Source organism: Lagopus leucura, unplaced genomic scaffold (genome assembly GCF_019238085.1).
Source record: "Lagopus leucura isolate 7727_CA_CO unplaced genomic scaffold, USGS_WTPT01 Super-Scaffold_760, whole genome shotgun sequence".
In the NCBI taxonomy this organism is placed as follows: Eukaryota; Metazoa; Chordata; class Aves; order Galliformes; family Phasianidae; genus Lagopus; species Lagopus leucura.
In genome coordinates, this window is record NW_024962257.1 from 6,408,537 (window position 1) to 6,431,388 (window position 22,852).

The 22,852-nt window shown below is 47.0% G+C and overlaps 3 protein-coding genes across 3 annotated transcripts; 1 reads left to right on the plus strand and 2 right to left on the minus strand.

Annotated features, from left to right (window-relative positions):
• Nucleotides 1-662: 662 nt before the first annotated feature.
• Nucleotides 663-3,967, minus strand: LOC122176001 (phosphoglycolate phosphatase). The gene is made up of 2 exons (XM_042864110.1): nt 3,355-3,967; nt 663-2,953 (listed from the first exon to the last, which is right to left on the minus strand). Exons 1-2 carry the CDS (start codon nt 3,965-3,967, stop codon nt 2,628-2,630), a joined length of 939 nt encoding a protein of 312 aa, XP_042720044.1. The 3' UTR covers nt 663-2,627.
• A 467-nt stretch (nt 3,968-4,434) lies between these two features.
• Nucleotides 4,435-11,987, plus strand: E4F1 (E4F transcription factor 1). Its single transcript, XM_042864108.1, has 14 exons — nt 4,435-4,582; nt 4,722-4,852; nt 4,951-5,047; nt 5,395-5,600; nt 5,801-5,921; nt 6,206-6,358; nt 6,687-6,853; nt 7,275-7,502; nt 7,803-7,908; nt 8,234-8,451; nt 8,786-8,984; nt 9,412-9,572; nt 10,205-10,267; nt 10,898-11,987. The coding sequence occupies exons 1-14, from the start codon at nt 4,435-4,437 to the stop codon at nt 11,243-11,245; spliced, it is 2,346 nt and encodes a 781-aa protein (XP_042720042.1). The 3' UTR covers nt 11,246-11,987.
• Nucleotides 8,073-18,772, minus strand: ZDHHC4 (zinc finger DHHC-type palmitoyltransferase 4). Its single transcript, XM_042864109.1, has 7 exons — nt 18,555-18,772; nt 16,831-16,904; nt 15,527-15,705; nt 15,301-15,426; nt 14,418-14,662; nt 12,865-13,861; nt 8,073-9,601 (listed from the first exon to the last, which is right to left on the minus strand). The coding sequence occupies exons 1-6, from the start codon at nt 18,675-18,677 to the stop codon at nt 13,577-13,579; spliced, it is 1,032 nt and encodes a 343-aa protein (XP_042720043.1). The 5' UTR covers nt 18,678-18,772; the 3' UTR covers nt 8,073-9,601; nt 12,865-13,576.
• Nucleotides 18,773-22,852: the final 4,080 nt, after the last annotated feature.

Sequence of the window (22,852 nt, forward strand, 5' to 3'; positions counted from 1 at the left end):
CTGTGCTTCCTTCTGCAAGTCAAAGCCTATTTGAGAAGAGAGCAGCACAATCTCCTAGCACGCTGCTTCTGGGGGACGTGACTGCTCAGGTGCAATCAAACACTAGGTCAGCGTGTCCCAACCAGCCATCTCAGACACTTGGTGTCCTGTGCTGCTGTTTTCTCTGATGCAAACAGGAACGATGCTGAAACAGTCTGACCACCAGTTCTTCTGCAAATGGAGATGTTAGAGAAGACACAAAGCAGACCTCCCACTGCAGTCCACCAGCTGCTTCTGCTGCAAAGCTTCTGCTGCAAAGCTTAGCACCCCAAATTGCAACACAGAAACAGCATGATCCCCATACTGAGACTTTCCATGTCCAGGCAGCAAAGAAGTTTATACCATGCCTAATCTAAGGCACAGGAATGAAACAATATCTACAAAACGTGGTGAAAACATCAGCATGAAGAGGAATCATTCAGCTCTGTGCTGAACAAATGTGATTCAAGCCAATGCTAAGAGTCCCATACAGCTCCAGGCACTCAAACAGAAGCTATGTACTGGAGGGCTGGCTTTATTCACTGATACTCTACATAAGGAGCAGAGACAGTCAACACAAACATCTCCTTAACTCCCAGAATTTCCACCAGAGCACACAAAAGAGACTACAAAATAAGACAATGCAAGGGAAAAGCAGGTTTGCAAGTTTAATGTGAACTGAAGTAGAGGCTTAAAAACTGTTGGGAAGTTGATACAGAGTTCTGAAGCACAACTGACACCTTCAAGAATACATTTCAGCATAAGGGAATCGAGGTATGGGTTGTACAGTGAACAGTGCTCAACAGGGACAGCGTGCTGCACCAAGAGGCTGAACACCTCACCTGGCATGTACTGGTTTACTTGACATATTCTGAAATTAGAAGCACCAAATGCAGGAAGTGAACTGAAGAACACATCGAGTCGGATCCTACCTGCAGTAAACCCACAATGTCCATTTCTGTGTAACCCAGGTAACATGAAAGTTTTCCTGACTTTTGCAAGCCTTCTTGGATAGAGACGAGAACAGGGAAGAGGTTATTTGTGCTTCCTTACACAACTCTGAATTATGGAAGTCTTTTACAAGATCCAGCTAATACTTTCATAACAATGAAAGACAATATGGGCTGCACAGTTATTGCTGTACCAACAAGGTGGTAAATCTACTCATTTCTAGTGTCTGAGTGGAGGGAAATGGCATTGATACAGCCAGAGCTATTCAACCCAACAATGGGAAATGAAGGAAGGTCAGTGCTTAAATTTAACTAACAACAGTTGAATCTATACATAAAATAACATTATTTGCATATATAATTTTTCACTTGATTCTGCAATACAAAAGCTTGGAACCGTAGCCTTCAAGTTAGCCTGCATAAAAATCTGTCCCATAGCCTGAGCTATGCATCACACAAAAGCTACCTAGGGATCAAAATAAAATCATTACCTGAGCAAGCAAACTCTTCAGCCAAGCAGCTTGTGCCAGGCCCCCACACCAGCCACACAAGGAAGATATTAAATTTAGCTATTTAAAGGAAGCACGTGCTGTCGTCATGTATAGTTGGTTCTCTTCCAGGTTTATTTCAGTGGAGAGTTGGAATGGGGGGTTCAACAGATGTAGACTGAGCTGTGACTCACTGAGGGAAGAACGGGAGCGAACCTGGAGTCTGATCAATCCAGTTACTGCTGGGGACAGCAGGAGTGAAGGACAGTCCTATATGGTTACATATTTTCTGCATTACCAAATGCATAAGCTAATGAGAGTTAAAACTTTTGTGATCAGTGAAGTACATTCCTCATAGCTTCCCTTCTGGGAAAGAAGATATATTATCATATACTATACTTAAATTTATATTTTAAATATATTCTGATATAGAGTTAGGATTAGGGTAGTTCTTGTATGTACATGTACTTTACACATACACCCAACACCCGGACAACTACAGTATACAGAAGACACCACTCGTATTTTGCATGTGGAATCACCCTAATCTGCATTACAAGTGCAATTTGTAACGGCCACATAAAGGAGACCATTTTCAGTTCCTAAGTCACACGTAGAGTGGGCCATACTGCAGAACAGACCCAATCTGGAAAAAAAAATAAATCAATCCAAAGGCCAAATACTAATTCTGTCAGCCACTGCAAGCATTTCCAAGCACAGCTGCTAAGTTACTAGACACTCCAAAAGTCATTTCCCTGAATAAGTCAGACTGAGCCACAGTCTGTCCAGGAGGACATGCTGCAAGTTGCTGGGTTCTCTTCCTCAGCTCTATTGGCTCTGCTTTCACCAACTCAGTCCAGAGGACAACATGACACTGAGTATCACAAATGTTTGGCTATACGTGTTGCTTATCATTTAAAAAAAACAAACAAACAAACAAAAAAAACTCCAAACCCACAAGACTTGGGTGACACCATAATGCCCTCTTTGTTTCAAAGTGCATTTTAAAAGACCGAGATGTAAACAAAATCATACCAAGAGGACAAAAGGGTTAAAATGCTAAGGGCTGCTAATTTCAGGTGGTATCATAGCAAGTACGTTACTGTCACGAGATGATTAATTGGGGCCCTCCTCGGGGTACGGCTCCCAAGACTGCCAGCGTTCTGCTCTATTAATGCTCGAGTGCCGGAAGAAGGTCGGCTATGCTATCAACATAGTAATCAGGCACCAGGCTCTGCCGGGCAGGGCAGTCACTCTCCTGGTGCCCTCTCACTTCCTCCAGCGTGCTGACCCCGGTGAGTGTCAGCAGGGTGGTGAGGCCGCAGGTGTTGCCCATGAGGATGTCCGTGTCCAGCCGATCCCCCACCATGATGGTGCGTGCAGGGTCGATGTCAAACTCGCTGGCCACGCAGTCAAATATATAACGGCTGGGCTTCCCGACGATGAAAGCCTCGCGCTCTGCTGCTGTCTCCACGGCTTTTACCAGGCAACCGGTCCCTGGTGAGGAGAAATATCGATTAAGGACTGCAAAGGACTCTCAGCACCCGCAGGAGATGGCACCCGGTTAAAATCATGTGGGGTACTTCAAAAACCCAGGTTTGCACAGAGGGCTTCAGGACTTGGCTCCCAGTAATTGAAAGCCTGCTAGGAGGGGAGGGACAACTCGCACCGAAATAAAGCAGGGACCGCCACGCCCGTAAGAAAATAAATCACAAAACAGCCCGGGCTGGAAGGGACCCGTACGGATCATCGAGTCCAACGCATGGCTCCCCGCAGGAACACTCAACAACCAGACCAAGAAGCACGGCGAGGAGCCGCCGCCCCAAAGCAAAGCCGCAGACAGGAGCGGCTCTCTCCGTCCGGGCGCCACCCCCCACCCCGATCCCCGCGCCCGGTACCGGGGATGGCGGAGCCGCCCTCCAGCGGCAGGCGGTGGTCGCGGTTGGTGCCGACGAGGAGGCAGTCGGGGCCGCGCAGGAGGTAGCGCAGCGCCTGGCACAGCTTGGCGTAGCTGAAGTGCTCGTCGAAGCCCACCAGCACGGCGCGCACCGCCGGCTCCAGCGGCGCCTGGGCCCAGTCTGCGGGCGCGGGGCCGGGCAGGTCGGCGGGGCCGGGCCCGAAGTGCGGGATCCCGGCGGCCTCCAGCTCGGCGGCGAGCGCGGGGCTGCCCAGCACGTAGGCGGAGGCGCCGGGCGGCAGGGCCTGGCGGAGGTAGCGGGCGGCGCAGAAGGCCGAGCCGAAAACGTGGCGGGGCTCGGCGGGCGGGAAGCCGAGGCGCCGCAGCTTCTCGGTGTAAGCGACCCGCGTGCGGCTGCTGTTGTTGGTCACGTAGCACAGCCGCTTGCCCGCCGCCGCCAAACGGCTCAGGGCTGTCGGCGCGCCGCTCAGCGCCGCCTCGCCGCGCCACAGCACGCCGTCGCAGTCGAACAGCAGCGTGTCGACGTTGGCCAGCACAGCCCGGGCCGTCTCGCCCTCCAGCCGCCGGCACTGCCGCCCGCCCGTCGCCGCCATGGCCGCCTCACCGCGCTTCGGAGCGATGCCCGCCCCCCCCCGCCGCTCCCATTGGCCGCGCTCCGCCCGGCCCTCGCTCCCATTGGACAGAACCGGCCTCCCGAACCTTTCCCCGCCTCTCCGCGCGGCCGCCTCCGTCCGCTCTTACTGGGCACCCTCCTTGCGGCCTCGCCCCCCACGCGCCGCGGTTGGCCGGCAGCGGGTGGTCATCCGAGCCCGTTGGGCGGCCCCGCCGCCTCGCCTAGTAACTCGTTAGGCTCAGGTTCATGGGGGCGCGGGGTCAAAGGTCAGCGGGGGGCACGCGGAGGCGCCGCCCGAAGGCCGTCGGACCGACAGCGCTCCCGGAACCCCCGTTCGGGGCCGCGTTCCCTGCCGAGCCCCTGTGGCCGCCGTCCCGCGGCACGCGGCCCGTTGTTATGACGACACGGCCGTAAAGCCGCCATCTTGGCGGTGCGGCGCGTTGCGACATGGAGGCCGCGGTGGCAACGAGCGCGGGGCCGGCGGCGCTTACGGCAGCCGCGGCCGAGGAGCGGGAGGGGGCGGCGGCCGCGGGCTCCGGGCCCGGCGCCGCGTCCGGCGCCTTCCTCGGCCTCCCGGCGCCTTTCGGCGAGGAAGGTACCGGAGGGGCCCGGGCGGAGTGGGGCCGGGGGGCGGCGGGGGCCCGGCCGTTACGGGCCCGGTAGGAGCACCCGCAGCTCCGGTTTGGGCGCGATCCCCGCGATATCCGAACCCGCCGACCGAATTTACGTTGCAGACGAGGATGACGTGCACAAGTGCGGGCGCTGCCAAGCGGAGTTCACCTCCCTGGAGGAGTTCGTGCAGCACAAGATCCAGAAGCGCTGCCAGCGCGGCCCGGAGCCGGCCCTGGGCCCCGAGGGACCGAAGGTGACAGCGGGTACCGGTGCCCGTCCCGAGGGCTGAGGGCAGCGCTGTGACTTCGGAGGGCTCTGCCCCTCCTGCTGACACCATCTCCGCCCCTACAGGTCGTTCCCGCGGTCGAGGAGTCCATAACCGTTGCTCATATCGTTGTTGAAGCATCCTCGATAGCAGAGGAGATCGGCAATGCATCAGCTATCGTAGGTGAGCGTGGTGCTGCCTTTGTGGCCCAGTGTTAGGGGGTGGTTCGCTTTTCCAGCATCCTTCCCTGTGTTGTCTGTGCTGTGGCCCATAAATGACATTTCTGTGTTATGCTCTCGGGGCTGGGCATTATTTTCAAGATGCAAAAGCCATCCTTAGATTTAAGCTTTCACTCCAAAATGTCTATTATAATATCAATAATACAAACTTTACAAAGACAAGCGTTCCGGGGTTAAAGCATCTGTTTTTTCCTTCCTTTCCTACCACTTGAAATTCTGGAGCAATACATTGATCCTAGGTAGGCATGTAAAGCTGCCTTTTGTACAGAACGGTCTGTGTCCTTTTCCCAGGTAGCGGGCACATAAAAGAAGTCATCGTGGCAGGAGACCACGTTTTTGAAAACCCAAATGGTCACGTTGATGGCGATGTCACTGAAGAACAAGGCAACCCCGATGATCAGGAGCAGGATATTGCCACAGAGCTGATAAAGGTTAAGCTTCTGGTCAACAAAGAAGGGCGGTATGTGTGTGAGCTGTGCCAGAAGACATTTAAAACAGTAAGTGTAACTTCTACGCTGTTTGGGTTAGCACTAAATTGAGGCTAGCTGTTATAGTAAGACAAGATTTGATAACGACATGCTTTTCTACAGTGTGATATACTTTGAGATTAGAACCTTTGAAAAAGAACACTTTTGCTCTTTATCACAGAAATGTTTAATTTGTTGAGACTTCTTTCAAAGTGTGATTTCTATCCCAGGCAAGCATCCTCAAAGCTCACATGATCACTCACAGCAGCAGAAAGGACTATGAATGTAAACTCTGTGGAACTTCCTTTAGGACAAAGGGGTCTCTGATTCGACACCATCGGCGTCATACTGGTAAGAGAACTTCAAATTGCCCCTTGTTGCTGGGGCGCACTGTGTGTTGTTATCCAGCATACTTTAGAATGGAGTTTATTGCTGCTTTCCATCTTCCACTGAGCTGAGTTGAGGCTGTTGAGTTCCCCAATGTCTGGGATGCTGGGAGGCAGTGCAGGGTTGTGAGATAAGCGTAATCTGCTTGCTGTAAGTAGTTGAAAGCACTCTTCTGTAAGTCCGTCACACAGAACTTAAACTGGCAGCTGTTGGTTTAATACTGTTATTTTGATTCTCGTCATTCCCAGATGAAAGACCTTACAAATGTAAAAAATGTGGGAAAAGCTTCCGGGAATCAGGAGCGTTGACTCGGCATCTGAAATCTCTGACACCTTGCACTGAAAAAATTCGCTTCAACATGAACAAGGAAATAGTAGTCAATAAAGATGATCTGCCCGCAGGTCAGTGATGCTGTGAATAACTGCCTTGTGTCTGATAAAACCAAGCATGCTCCTGGCATTTGAACTATACGTTGTTTTTCTTTTAAGAAACATTTTGCATTGATAGTCAGTTTCTCTTTTACACCAGAAAAAGTCCTTTTTTATATAGATGAAAACTATTAACCCAAAGTGCACATAGTTGATGCCAGGCTATAAAGAATGTTCGAGAATCCGTTACAAGGATGGTTTTAACAGGCACTTTGTATTCTAAAACACATTTATTGTGGGGTGCAGTAAACGGATGAGGGGTGGGCAGTACATCAGGTGATGCATTCTACTTTTCTTGAAGGATCCTGTAGTTCAAACTCAGAAACTGTTCCATCAATAGCGAGTGAATCCATTGAGACGTCACCTGTGATTCATCTAGTGACAGATGCAAAAGGCAACGTTCTTCATGAAGTCCATGTCCAAATGCAGGAGCTTCCTGTTGTAGATGCAAAATCTCTGGATGAAGATGTGAGTGTTATTTCTCTTGAATATCGTGTATTTTATGCAAGAAGTAGTTTGAAGGGTTTTACCCTTTTCTTAGGTGCTAAGTGTAAATCTGTGCAGTGAAAAATAAATGGATAATTAGCTCCTCTCTCATCTGAAAGCAAAGAAGGCAAACTCTGCTTTGACCTTGTTTGAGTGTGGAGCATACATTGAGATGCATAGGGTCCCTTACTGGATGATGCAAAATGTGAGAAGCTGTTTACATTGATCGTGCACTGCTGCAGGATGCTGACAGAAGCTAAAGCTTTTCCTTGAATGTTTTAAGAGTACAGATTGGTCTCATCTTCCCAGTTGAAGATCATTCTCTTTTTGATTTTTCATCCAAATATGTCAAAAGCAGCCTGTGCATTTGTTGTACCAAGTTTTGGACTATTTATTCCTCTAGCAGTCACATCCTAAGGAGCTGCCATGTGAGGGGGAAACAAACAGTGAGAATCTGCTAAGGCAGGCCATGAGGAATTCTGGCATTGTGATAGAGAGAGTTGCTGTGGAAGAAATGCAGAAGGCAGATGAGCCCGCTGTAGCTGTTACAGAAGAAATAAAAAATGAAGTGGTGGAAGCAGAAGAGGAGCCATGTGGGGAACAGCATGCTGAAGTAGAACCATCAGAGCCTGTATGTTTGCACTTTGTAGATTAATTTCTTAATCTTCTGTGCCTGCACTTGGTTATGAACAGTAGTGTAATCCTGACCACCCTGCACATTATCTTCCATGCACCTCTCCCTGTCCCTTTGTCTTTGTGCCAACTTTTATTGCATGCTTTTCATGCATGTTAGTGCAAGCTCCTGTTATCAATATCAGTCTTTTTTGGGGAGGGATGGGGGTGAAAGCTGGAATATTTAATTGGGAATTTAGTTACAAATAATTACAGAGCAGTAAAAAAGATATATACCGTGCCATTTTCTTTCCAATAGACAGATGCAGAAAGAACAAATGGCTACAGAAGTTACATTTGTCCTCACTGTACTGAAGCTTTCAGTGAAGCTGCTTCCCTTGAAACGCATATCAAAGGACATTTAGGTAAGGCTGTAACGCCCAGCTATCGTCTCAAATGCATCCTCTCTTACTCTCTCAAGATCTTGTGATCTTGAACACAATGTAGTTTTCACTGTTTCACATTCTTTGCTTTTAGACAAACCTCAGCCATACAAATTCTGTTGATGCTTAACACAAAACATGAAAAGTTCAGAGCAATGGTTTTTGTTATTCTTTTACACTTTGTTCTAGAGCTTAACAAAAAGGCTCCATGCTTCCGGACCTGCCTGGCATCTGCAGAAATAGAGTTTTGTGAAAAGTAATGACAGATTAATGACTGTTAATGACAGAAATGCTTTTCTCTCTCTAGATTACAAGCCTTTTAAGTGCGAAGAATGCGGCAAAGAGTTCACTAAGGGCTACCTGTTAAAAAAGCACCAGGAGGTGCACGTCAACGAACGGCGTTTCCGCTGCGGAGAGTGTGGCAAGCTCTACAAGACTATTGCACACGTCAAGGGGCATCGAAGGGTGCATTCTGATGAGAGACCGTATTCCTGTCCAAAGTGTGGCAAGCGGTACAAAACCAAGGTGTGTCTGCCTTGTGTCAGGCTCGCCCTGAGAGTTTCCTTCCCAGAGCTTGGGTTTGGGATAAGCTAGGAGGCTTCACTGCTGAACAAACAAATGCCAGCTCCTCTCCTCTTACAAGAGCAGAAGACACTTTTGTATCAGTAGGGACAAGAAAGGCAGTCTTAATTCCTAGTTCTGAGGAAACTGTTCCTTCACGTATGAAAACAAATAATACAAACATCTTTATCGTGCCTTAGGTGAGAAGTCCTCAAACACGCTGACTTTCACGTTGAAAGCTAAAACACTGCTTGCTTGATTTAGGCATTCCCTTTAACTGGTACTTCTCTCTCTACAGAACGCTCAGCAAGTTCACTTCCGTACGCATCTGGAGGACAAGCCTTACGTGTGCCAGTACTGCAGCCGGGGCTTTAGGGAAAAGGGCTCCCTGGTCCGCCACATCCGCCATCACACGGGGGAAAAGCCTTTCAAGTGTTACAAGTGCGGGCGAGGCTTCGCAGAGCACGGCACGCTCAACAGGCACTTAAAGACCAAAGGTGGGATGGCCAGGTTTATCTCTGTTGCAGTGAGGGCAGATGCACGTTTCTTCTGGGATCAGGTTTGGATGAGCTGATTCTTGGCAGAATGATGATGATTGTTCTGGGTGCAAAACATTCAGAGTGGTTCTAATGATCTTCATCAAAGGCCATTTATTTATCTGCATCTCTGTTGCATCAAAAGAGGGGATGCAGACTTGTTGGTTTTTTGTTATTTCCCAATCTACATTAATCAGTAATGAAGCATGGACCTCTTCTAAATCATTAATTGGCTTGGTGGGATTAAAGCCTGCTGATTGCTGGCCATTTGTCAGTGGTATCCTGTTAAAGGGGTCTCATTAGTATTGCATAGCATTTGCCAGGTATCCCCATATTTGTGTTGGTTATGTAAATTGTCTTTTTACGGCATTTTTGGAATTCCACTCAGGTGGCTGCCTTCTGGCTTTGAAAGAGGTGGAGGAAGTGATGGTGTCTGAGGAAAGCCAGTCAGCTGACAATTTAGCTGCAACAGTCATCTCTGAAGATCCTCATACTGTTTTGGTAGAGTTTTCTTCAGTGGTGGCAGACACTCAGGAATACATCATTGAGGTAAGAAGCGAGCAAGCAGCCTTGTTGTCCTGCACATAATTGAGGCAGGAAAATGAGGATGTGGGGAAGGCTGGCAGTAGTTAATTAGAAGGCTGAAACTAAGAACTTCTGACTATTCAAGATCTTCTGACCTCTCACACTTGCTTCAGCTTTCCTTCAACTTCAGTTTATTCTCCCATTTCTAGTTAGCTTATTTTGTCTGAAACAGTTTTTGTGACCATCAAAAAACAACAATTGATGCACTTCACTTTCTCCTTCTTTGTGACAGGGAGCCAGCTCTTATCTATGCAGAATAACAGTCCATTCATTGAGTCTGTTTAGTGCTGCCATAGTAAACATTGGGGCTGCTACTAATTGGAGAAAAATCTGCCAGTTGGCAGAATCCTGCTGAGAGAGGATGTCCTCTTTCAGCTATTTCTGAGCACTCTGCATTACTGTGAAGTAGCCATTTATAATGGGATTTGGAGAAAAATTTAAGGAGTTGTCTCTAGAGTAGTTACTGCATTGTGGGGGGAAACAGGATGATTTTATAAAAGATCTTGATATTTTTTATCTTGGAATTAAAAAAAAACAACAACAACAGCAACAACCTAATAATCTAAAAAAGGAATCATGCTATTTTGTCTTTCAAGACTGCTGCTGAAGATATGGAGACCAGTGAAGCTACTGAAATAATGGAGGGAACAAGACATGAGGTAAAGCAGCTACTTAAACTGTTCTTTCTGTGACTCCCCTCTGAGTGTTATGAGCTCCTCTGAGTGTCTGGAAGTCATGCTAAACAAGCAGTTCTGCAGACCTGTCTGTATAAAATAATAACAGTGACCATACCGAGTTTGAACAAAGCTCAGTCTAACCCCAGATCCTCTCAGTGATGGAGGCTAGTAACCTGTAGTTCTTAGTACATGAGACTGAAGCTGCTAAGTAGAATTGTACAATGCCACTTCAGCCTTGAGAAATTATCCTCTTTATGAATTCCTGAAGGCTAGAAATAGGGGCTGTTGCAAAATCAGAGACTCCTCACTTGTAGCCAGCCTGTCTTGAACAACTAAGTGTGCACTGTTAAGATTTTGCCACAAACAGTACTTTAAGTCCAGGAAGTACCCTGTTGGCAAAACACCTTCAGTAACACAAGGTACGTGTTATAAGACTCTGCTTTTCTTGGGTTCATGAGAGCTTCAGGGAGCAGCTGGAAGAAATGGGAACTAAATGCTGCTTGCTGTACTGCACTGCTGATCAGCAGACATGGTTTTCAGCTATGATGACGACTGTACTTCTAACAGTGCAACACATCAGGAAATAACACGGCCACTTTTCTCATAATGTAGGTTGACAGTCACATTATGAAGGTTGTGCAACAAATAGTAAATCAAGCAAACTCTGGTCACCAGATCATCGTACAGAACGTCACTGTAGCAGAAAACTCTGAAGTAACCACAGATGCTGCAGACACCATCACCATTGCAACCCCCGAAAGCCTCACAGAGCAGGTCGCTATGACCCTGGCTTCTGCCATTGGAGAAGGAGCAGTGCTGACAACAGAAGGCAGCATCGAGACAGAAGAAGCAACAGTGACAATGGTGGCATCAGAGGACATTGAAATAATGGAACATACAGGAGAGTTTGTTATTGCCTCCCAGGAAGGGGAGGTGGAAGTCCAGACTGTGATTGTGTAATGAACAGCATGCAGCTACTGACAGACGTTACACTTACTGTGTGCCTCCAGGCTGGGGAGTTTGATCAGTCCTAGGTTTGCCATTACAGTTGTTCAGAGCAGGAGTGCTTCTATAAGTAAATGGCTTAACAGGGTGGTACAGCCCTGAGGTGTTTTCTGTTTAAAATGGAAATGACAGTAGTTAAAGCCCTCTGCATGGGTTTACTCTGAAAGTGACCACTATGCCATATTTGACAGTCTGTTTTTTGTGCAGCTCCCTCAAATAAAGGAAATTCCTTTGCAAAGCATTTACCTCTGACCACAGAACAGTAGCATCTTGGTGTTTAAGAGGATTCAGAAAGTGAAGCAAGTATGTAGGTCTCATGAGAGATGACTAAAATTAATCATATGCATTTAAAACAAACCAAGAAAACCAAACCTAAGGAGTTCTGGTGTGCATTTACCACCAGTCAAACGCTTTCATGCCTTTAACCTCACTACTTTACTCCTCCTAAGGCATGGTACTGCAGTATATATATATATTTTTAAAGTATTTTATATCCTGGACAAGTAGCCTTATGTACTGGTCTATAAAGAATGCAACCCTTGCAAAGCCAGACAGGCTACTCTGAGAGCTAGTCTGTTGGTGTGTAAAGCCATATTGTACATTAATTTTTTACAGCCATGTATGGATTTGTAATTGCATACTGTACAGATTAGGCATGTAAATACATTTTTAAAAATAAAGTTATTTAAAGTTCTTACTACGCTTTTCCTATTATTTCTGCTCTCTTATCACTCAGAAGAATTTCTGGAAGGAAAAAAGAACAAGGCATGTAACATTATGCTTAAGAAACCCTCATCCTTTGGTGAGTCAAAAACAAGTTTTCACCCCTAGCAAATCTCTACAAGCTCAGATTTGTGCCTGTCTGCTTTTAGAGATCTTTCAAGTGATCTACAGCAAAATTCCAGTCAGAGGGATTATAGGTTACTTTCATGGCCATAAATTTACTTCTCTCTTTGATACTTAAGTCACAGGGTGTGCTTTTGGGTTTTTTTGGTTTTTTTTTTTTGGAAGCCCACTGATAAGGTGCCCTTCAGAGTTCACCTAGAGAATTTCCAGTACAGAAGTGGAAACCCATATTACTGCTGTACTTCTGATGGGGTCCATTTTGTGAACGCAGGAGGGCAGCCCAAGAAACAGCTTCAGCTGCTGTTAATTTCCCTTGCAGAAAAATGCCAGAAATGCAAAGAAATCCCTACAGCAGGGTTAGAATTTCAAACAGCAGAATGAAAATGAAAAATGCCAGAAGGATTAAGTTTGTAATCTGCCAGAATCTGCATCTCCAGAGCTCAACCACCATTTTTAATACTCTTTCAGGATGCTGAAATTTTAACAGAAGTCCACCATTTTAGTAATGCTAAAGCAACACCTTGTGAAATTGCTGAGAACGGGCATCAAAAGAGATTCAGCAGCACTTGTAGCTTCCTTTCTGAAAATAAGGAGTTCCATACTCACTCAAATTTGCAGTGTAACACTGGTTCTGCAAACTGCTGAATGTGAGTATTCCTGTTTTTTAGCTGAATATATGCAACTCCTACATACTGTTAATAGGTTAAACATTGGCCAAAGGTACTCACAAAAAGATGAAGCTTCCTCAGAGCTCACAGCAGCTCTTTGTTAGCTCTCCCCTTGTTCCTGCATGGAGAGATTCACTGCAGTCTGTTGGTCCACACTTGCACCTCCTGTCAGCAAGTTTGTTACCAGGACTTCTAACAGCTTCTCACTGAGTAACTTTAAAATAGAGTTCTGCTGAGGTACTGTTAATTAGAATATTGCTGTCAGCTGTGATCTCTCTGCAGGGCAAACACAGTGTAAGTAACAGACAAATCAGTGCAGACGTTTACCTCTTCCACATGCATGGCACTGCTAAGTTCCTCTAAGGCCTCCTGCAGGAAGATGTACATAAGATACACTAAAGTAACTCAGGAGCTCCATTTGCCAGTAATACCATGGAATATATTTTGCAGCATACAAACAGTAACCATATATATAAAGTCATTTTCTGTGTACATGATGTACCTTAGCTGAACCTAACTCGAGTACAGCAACCTTCTGGACTGCAGATGTGTCTGAGAAGACAAAAACACGTTGCTTTCACAGCTGATCTGAGCAGTGTTACAGACAAACTTGCAGGACCTTCAGCTTTTTCCTTCTGGAAGACTGATCACGTGAGAAGTTTCCAACTAATTGAAGTTGGTTTTTTTTTCTTATCTGAACAAAGTTCCCCGTGGTATCAAAGCACATTTTACAAAAAGTAAAAAAATAACAACGCAATAAAGAGTTTTATCTTCATTTTTTCTTCTTTCTTTCCAGCACTGCAGGAGACTTAAAGATTTCCTTTAAGTTCATCCAGACTCCTTTAGCATAAGTGTTTTTGTAGACAACTTTTCTGTCACAAGGCTGCAGTGTTCGATGATGGGAATGCCTGTTTCTTCTGAATTTGTACCATTCATTGAAAGTTTGGTTGGTTAAGGCCAAGTATAGGTTGAAACAGAAGTATGCACCCAGTATAAGTGTGAGAAGAATAACAAAACCAAGCATGAAGACAATCCTAGGAAAAGTCAAGAAAAGGTGCTGCAAGGAAAAGAAAATGATTTGGTTATAAAGCTGGGCTATTACATCACATGGCTTAAGAGAGCATTCGTTACATATCACCTCACTGCCATGCTACAGAAGTGCACGAAGGGAATGAAAAGCAAAATGACTGAAGTACCAGAGTGACTCAGCCACTCTTTGCTTAAATGGGTGAGAAAATATTCGAGGATCTAAATTTAGGATGGAAGGGTCCTGCTTTAACATACTTATCTCAAGGATTGATGGCCATTTCCTAAACGAAACTAAAACAGATGGTCATTGGAATATAGCCATTTTCATGTATCAGATCTGCTGAGTTAAAGCAGTGGAGACACAAAAATCCAAAGAATGAGAATGTGAACAAAATGCTACGAGAAAAATCCCGTATTGTTAAAGTATTCTTCAGTTTTCTAAACCTAAACAGCTGTGTAAGTCAGTACAAAACTGCCATCTGTTTACATTCTGCCTCTGATAACAGGCAGACTTGAAGATCTCCATAAGCAAAGACAAAGATAAATCTTTTCATAGGCTAAGAGCCCAGCCAGTGTAAGCTTACCTGGATGAGAAAGAAAATCTCAACAGCGTGCTGCTGTCCTTGGTCATCAATGTAACTCCCGTGCATCATATTTGACAGCAGCACCACTTGGATGAGAAATGCTGTAGTGATGATTGCAATGGTCGCAGCCATCACAGTCAGTGTGAAGAGGTAGAGGAAGAAATACTTTGCATTGAAGGCACCGATGCAGTTGTTGACCCATACACAGTGGTGATCAAAACGGTGCACACAGGTATTACAGAAACCTGATCACAAGTGAGCAACAAGGCAAGTTCAGTTGTTTGGTTTTAAGAGATTGATTCAATTTTTACACAGTTTAGGACAGCACTGCATTCAAGAAAAAAAATGAGAATTGCAGTCATGATTTAGATGGTAGTGTGCATTAAAGGGAATTCAACTACTTACCACCAAACAAACAACATTAAAAACAAACTTGTGTACCTCATTTCTTAATTTTATTTACCAAGACTAGAGCTCAAGTATTTTGCTTTCTCTGGCAGTACTGCCTAACACAGCACGTGAAAGGTAGAGACTGTAACTAGCCCGCTTCATTTTAAATGATGATGACTGCAACAAATTCTGCCAGTAAAACAAGAAATTCTGAACTCCTGTCAAACAATAATTTTTATTTCACCTCTAGATGTTCAACAGCTTGTCTAGCCCTGGCCCAAGGCAATACCTTCAGAACTGGTCATTTCTGTGAGAACAAGTAATAGCACGAATGGGCAAAGGGCAGCTGTGATGTGGAACCCTGATGAAACTGAACAAAATTCTAGTGCAATGAACTGGGTAATAAAACAGATGTAGTATGAATTGCAATTACTGATAAAGAATTAATTTGGGAATGTATTATTTTGCTTGTCAAAGAAGTTAAAGTTCTTACTGCAATGTTTTGATCTGGCTGGCTTTTCCATGTTGCATGTAGCACACACAATGCCTTTCTGAAATAACACACCATCATATGCATAAGTCTTCATCAGTGATGCATGATTTGATTTTGTTATTATACCTGTGAAAGAAACAAGACAAAAAAGTAAAAGTATTGGTACTATCAACATTTAAAGGTTCTATTTTCAAACAGCCACAGCCCACATTCAGCATGAGCTTACCAGGATTGGCACAGGAGCACAGAATGAAGCAGCCCATGTTCCCAAGCAGCAGCAGGTAGGGCAGCAGCAGCAGCACAAGGTGGAACTCCAGTTCCCAGCAGTAAACAAACACTTCCCATGTGTATTCAGCATAAACTGCTGCTTGCAAGGCTATGTGCAGGACAACAAACAAATAGTTTCTGCAACAGCAAGGAGATGGTCTAGTTAATATTCAGCATCCTGATCAACAGATCAAATAGGCTCAAGGAAGACTTTCCAAATGCAAGGAGACACCTGTTTCAGGTTTTCAGGCCAGCACAGATTGCATATTAAGTGTTCTCTCCACCCAGGAGCTTCACCTTCCCTTCGTCGCACTCCTTTAAATACGCCAACTAAACTCACATCCATTATCAGCACATCCTTTGGATTAATTTCCACCAGCTAGTCAAGCGCAGTCTCACAGTCCCCTGGTGCTGCCAAAACATGCCATAGCAATAGGCTATAAAACATTCTGCCAAAACACATTTGCTGTGTACTGCTATAAAACAGTGAGGTGAAGCAGTGGAACAGTTTGCTTGAAGGATCAAAGTGCCTCCAGCACAAATCGTAATCTAGCAGTGACAGCTACACCAAGCTCGTTAGATAATTGCTCTGTTGCTGACTGCACATTCAACAGTGAAACCACTCTCTCCAGGGCAGTGTTAACTAACACCAGAAAATCTGCACAGCAGGAAACAAACAGCAGTGGTGTGCATTCAACAGCTGGAAATATTATGCCCCTGAAGTACATGGCATACCTGAGTTTCTGCCCCCACAGGATGAGTATTTAAGAAGTTTCTGAAACAGATCTTAAAGCACCAGATTTTACAGGATGCTGCTAAATTCACCTCAGTGCAGCAGGCTAGACATTGGCAGCCTCCTGTGAGCCACCCGCACATCCAGGCTGCAGGGTGTATGGGATTTGAGGGGGAGAGAGCAGGGATCAGCAGCTCTGCCTGAACTCATTCTGCAGCTGCCAGGGAGTTTGCTGTAATTCTCCCATGGATGTGGTTTACCACCAGTGTGATCAACATCTGTTACAGTGGAAGCTGCTGAGCTACATTATTCATCAAATATGTTCAGATATTTCAGAGAACCATCTTCTCAACACGAGTAACAGCAAGACAACAGCCTGACAAACCTTAATGGGAATCTGTAATCCTGATAATTTCCTGTAATTTCCTGATGGAAAGAGAACACCTAAGGATAATGCTAACAGGACACCAACTGTAATCAGAAATATTAGCAAAAAATAATGTCAAAAACATTAAGTAAATGTGCATTACCGTGTGTGAAAGAGCCTGAGGAGCACCTCCTGTGTCACACTCTGGAGCCGAGTGGGGATTACTAATGACAGTACCTGAGGAAAATAAAAAGACTGTGTTTATCTGAATTGCACACCACTTCCACCTTGTGCACTGTTCAAATAAAAAGGTAAATCGCTAATCCCTCAGTTATAGATCACTGCAGCCATATCACCAGGGAGGATGCTCATTTCTGGGGGCACACGAGCTCCTGATGGGCATGTTGCTGGGGCTTTCAAAAGGGAAGAGAGGTTCTGCATTCTTGGAAGCCCAGCAGGCACAAACAAATGTATCTGGGTTAATGTGTGAAAGTTATAAGGAGCTTTTATCAGGTTATAGACTGTTTAACTGGCTAAGCAGGGGATAGAACTGAGCAATTTCTGAACTACAATATGCTTCATTGGGACATCTAACAGATGTAAGGGGAGATAAGCAAAGAGATAAAGCCTGCTGTTCTCCAGAAAGATCAACAATCAAATACAGGAAACCAAAAAGCAAAACAAGAAGTCAACAACACACACCCCAGTTCCTTCAGCTACAGCTACAGCTCAGTTTGACAGCTCCACATCTGCCTAATTGGCATTTCAAAAACAGCCAGGCACGGGGAAGAAGAAAACTGCCTGTCTTCATTCAGCGGGATCCTCTGCAACTGTGTGTGACTGGGGAATTGTTTGGCTCTGCTGTTCAGAAGATGACATCTCTATAGCAACGCTCTGCTTTATCAGTGGAAGAAATAGAGCAGCTGAGCCTATTTCTAGCAGACAGGGAAAGAAAACAGAGTCACAGCTTTTTATCTCGGATGCGAAAGACCAGAAGACAAAAGACATATGTAGAGTTGTGAAGATGCTCAATATTTTTCTTTTAACTGGTATGCCTCTTATCAGCAGCTCTGGTTACAAGTCTTTTCAAAAGAGACTGCATAGTGCAGCAAGGAGACATGCTACAGACAGAGCTACACACAACACACCACACAACTGCAGAACGAAAACTAAATCAGCTGTGTGTTAATTACAGCCTAACCTTATATTCAAACCCATTATTTCCTCACACACAGAACATCAAATCCTTGTAATTCAGTCCTTTCCTAGAGCAAAGCAAAATGCTCTCATGGTGGTGACAGAGGTACGAGGGGATGAGAGCCGTGCAGTGAGCACAACCACCCTGCACAACTGGAGCCCAGCAGGCAGATGGGGGTCGGAGATGTTGCAGGGCTGGGAACAGCTGTGCTGTATGCATGTGGGTGACTTCCCAACACACAGAATAGTGTAAAGGATCTCAAAGGAGTGCAGCAAAGAATGGCAATGCACTTCCAGAGTTACGCACTTCGCTCATTAGGGCCAGATATAAAAAAAGATAAAGTGCCTAAAGACACTATTTAGGACTACCTTTCTCTATTTCACACACACCAGTATCAATTGTATTTCTCCAAACGGGGAGCTTAGCTGCTGATTGCCATGTTTCATACAAGTATACATTCAGAAATGTGGGAAAACAATACATTTCTCTTCACGGTGATGAGCGTCTGTATAGCAAAACTCTGATACTGGGAACAAAACAGGATCAAAGTCCGCTTAGACTCTCATAAACTGCACAAGTTCAATGACCGCCTTATCCCTTCCCTGGCAATATCGCCTTAGTGTAAAGCTGTTCCCCCAGCCCCGCCCCGCGGCCCCGCTTCGGAGCCCCCCGCCGTGCTCAGCCCTTACCTGGCCGGCGCTGCGGGCTGCCCTGCCCAGGCGGCCGCCCCCACTCCCCGCGTGGCTGCAGTACAGCACGGCGACGGCGAGCACGAGGCACAGGTAGAGCAGCAGGAGCGGCAGAAAGTCCATGCGCGGCTCCGAGGGCCGGGGCTGAGGCTGCAGGGAGGGCCGCGCTGGACCCGGAGAGCACCGAGATCCTCGGCCGCCCCGGAACTGCGAATCGAGACGGAGGCACGGCACGGCACGGCACGGCACGGCACGGCACGGCACGGCACGGCACGGCACGGCACGGCACGGCACGGCACGGCACGGCTGCACCCGGAAGCGGCGGCTGTGCCCGCAGTGCCGGGACGGCTTCGGCGGGGAGAGGCCCGCAGGCGCTGCACGGCGCTGAGCTCCTGCCCGGCCCTCGTCCTGTGTCCGCAGAGCGAACCGAGGACGAAAGCAGGCGAAAATAAAAGCGAAAGCTCTCGTCTCAGAGCGCTGTGCGGTTCTCGCGGTCCTGCGTGGCCCCGCTCGGGTGCAGCTTTGTGAGGTTGCTGAAAAGTCCTCGTGTTTGCTGCTTGTGGGGTGTTTGGTTTCCTGGTTTCTAACGGGAGCTCCAAGTGTTACGGTGCTGTTTAACAATGAATTGAAAAAACTTAACAGCAGAGTTTTGTTTTCGTTCAGCCAGGCGTTCCTTATTACAGCGCTGGGAAGCACTGGGGGTATTTCCACCATAAGCACTTCAAATTCCTCCATTATATGGTACATGCTCATCAATTACACATGAAATAATTAACGTATACACACCCATCTCAGGTAGTGGTTTATGAGGTTTTCACTCTTCTATTCCACAGTCTCTTCCACTGCCTGGCATCCTTCTAGCATCAAGACAGTCCAACCAACTGTTCCTTCATGCAGTGGTCTTCCTCACTCACCCTCTATATAGACTTTCTTCATCGATGCATGCTTGGTAGGAGGATGCCAATTATAAGTAATTCGTAGGTACCAAAATCATAACATTTTCTCACTTAGTACTTGGCTATTATTTCCAGACATCTGCTTGTCCTTGGGTAGAAATAAGTTTGGCAACCTGTGTTTTAATGATATATACTGGGGTGCTGGAAGATAAGGAGGCTAGAGGGGAGTATCTTGATGTCTGCCTGTTGCGTCCCAACCTGCTTCCACAATGAAACATTTCAGCCTTGTGTAGAGGGCTTCTTTTGATGTTTGATAAGCCTACTCACATCATCTCATCGCTGTGTTTCTTTTGCTGAAGGTTTCTTGTTAAAACAGAATAGCCTTACTTTCTAGTCAATAATGCTACATCCATAACTATTAGAAACAGCTATAAGCTATTACAGTTTTGCAAGCAAGAATTAATTACATAATGCAACAATTCAGCAGCTGTGTTTCTAAAAGGACACTACTAAAATATATGGTATATATACTCCTTCAAATCAGCTATTTCTAAAAACATGTTATAAAACATGTTGCGGTCTTCTTCTTCAAAGCAACAAGGAGCTTCCTCAAGAACCAGCCCTAAAATCAGGTCCTGGCGCTGGGTGGGAGCGGATGGGAGCCCAGTGCTGGCTGCTGCCCATGGCTGTTAGCTGAAACCACCCCGGCCTGGCCATGCCGCCCTGCTGCCAGCACGCAGCGATTGGGTTACTGTGCTGCGATAGTTTGCCACAGGAACTCAGCCAGGTGCTGCTGCCAGGTAACTGATCCAAAGCTCCGCGGCGCTGTGATGGTTTTGCCAGCTGATCCTCTGGGCACGCAGGTAAGGGCTGCAGGGTGCTGGGAGATGAGAAATGCGCTGGGCAGAAGGGGCTGTGGGGTGTGAGGGGCATTTCACAGTTTGGATCTTGTTTTCCCTGATAAGCTCCTTTACAGCAGCACACCGAGCTGGGGTCTGAGTGCAGCCTGGAGCAGCAATCTGCAGCCCCACACTGCACCCCTGGGTCGTCATCAAGAGCTGTTTTTGTCCTCCTGATCATAGCACACATTCTGCACAGCTCTGGGTACAGCTGTAGGTTTGGGATGTTGGAAGGAACCATATGTATTTGGTGCAATGCTACGCTTGTGGGACACTCGGGGCTGTGCCATGTCTGTGCGCAGCAGAGCTGCATCCTGCTCTGCTCCCAGGCCTCCTGGGCTGTGCTGGGAGAAAAACAGCAGCAGAAGATTCAACCGTAGGGTGAGCCTCAGCACAGAGCTCACTCAGCCTGAACACTGCGAAAATCAATTAAAAGCCTTTTCTGATCCAAGTCTGGGAGATCTTCAAGGAACCACTTGCTATCTGTACATTTAGATTGGAAGCTCACAACTAATTTATTGCAAGGATTAAGAAAGAACATCTCTTACAGTTGTGCCAGTTGGTCGGTCAGCAGCTCAGACCCCTGACGCTTTGCAGGAGTGCACTGAGGTAGCAGCACGCAAGCACCCAGCACACCAGCAGTGATGAGCAAAGTACAGTGTGCAGCCATGGGAGCTCTGCAGCTCCCTTTCTTAAGGGTTTTTGCAACCCCAGGTAGCCCAGGTTTCTGGGAAGCTGCTCCATGTCGCTCACCAGGAAGGCAGAATGGCTCTCTGCACTATATGGGGGTGTGTTGTCCCTCTGCAGCCTCCTGCTCCTGCTGGTGCTGCAGCAGAACATGTAATACCCTAAAACCTCTTAGCATGCTAAGCCCTGGGATCCCTAAGTGCTGAGGAAGCAAAGGAGAAAATCAGAAATAGCAGCTTATGGGGGAGCTGCAGGCAGCATGGGGTCTGCGCTCAGGATGTGCCCCATTGTGAGGAGTTCTGCCCTGCTTCTGGCAGCCTGGTGGAGGCAGCGCACTGAGCAGCACCCACAGCCAGCACGGACCCAGTTCTGCAGCATGGTGTGTGTCGTGGGATGGACACCTCCGCAGCCTCTGTGCTCCTACCGAAATCCCAGCCCCAGGGGCTCAGAGTGATGCATCCCACTGCTCGGCACAGCCCATCTTCGGATTTAGCCATGTGGGTAACGGATTTCCCTCCATGGGATCTAATCCATTGTACTTCAGGCCCTAATCTCCTCGAGCTGTAGGCTGAGGTCAGTGCAAGGCTCAGCCAGGGCTGGCGCAGCTATTGGTCCATCCGTAGTTCTCCCTGTGGTAGCAATAAAGGCAATTAGGGCAGAGGGAAATAAGGGCAAAGAAAGCATTGCTGGGTGCCCAGCCTCGACCTGGAGCACCTGGGAGGGCTCAGCTGTGCCGTGAGTATATGGGGACACGGAGCAGCCAGCAAGGACCTCGCTTGGCCATGTCACAGCAGCACAGGTGATGGAGGACAGCCGGGAACACCAGGACCTCGTGGTGGGACAGACCTGCCCTGTCGGGCTGACTGGAGAGGAATTCTGTAAGTGCTGTAGCAGTAGGATATGGAGGTGGAAGGATGATGTGACCATGGCCATCAGCCCCGCTGTAATGTAGTCAGCACTGTGTGGAGGAGGGCATGGTTATTATCTTTAGTGCTGGTTTCCACAGAGCATTTAGTCCTTTTTAGCACTTCCTGATGAGGATGGCACCTGCTGTGTCCTTCCAATCTGCAGAGCAAGAAACTCAGAATGCATTCCCAATGACGCTTCAGAGTGATTCAGTCTTCAGAGTTCCCCTAAGATAATTTGCCCAGATAAAATAGTCTGTTTCATTTTTGTAAACGCTTAATGTGAGTTAAGTAACATGGATGGAATAAACATGGGAATAAAAAGCATCTTCAGGCGGCTGAGATCAAATGAAGTGAAGCTCCGCATGCAAATTAATTGAGTGAGTGTCAGCAGACAGCAAATGCGTGTGCACTGCAGCAGAACCTGAGGGGCCTGGGAAGACACTGGCTGTGCTGATCCCATCTGGGGCAGAACGTTCTGCAGAGGTTTGGGGCTGCTGCACGCTGAGCTCTCTTCCCCACTGCATTCACCAAGTGGATCCTAATACTGAAACTAACTACAAAATCAGAATTTGGAAATCATCATTTGTGTTTCAGGGTGCTGTAGCCAGGTTAGCGCAGGGACACATTGGCCTTCACTTTCTGGGCAGGAAGAGATGCTTCAGGGGGCTGAGAGGGTCTGGCAGATGCTGCTGGAAATAGGGTTTGCAGCACTGAGTATTGAAATGAGCCACTGAATGTCAGTTCACCAGCACAGTGTGAATGAAGTAATGACCTCTATGGACACACAGCAGGTGCCCTGCTCCACTCCCTGGGCTGGGCTGGGTGCATGCCACATCCTCACTGCTAACCATGAGAGAATAAGAACCATTTCGGGGGAAATACAAAAGAAAATTTCCTCTCCTGAAGCA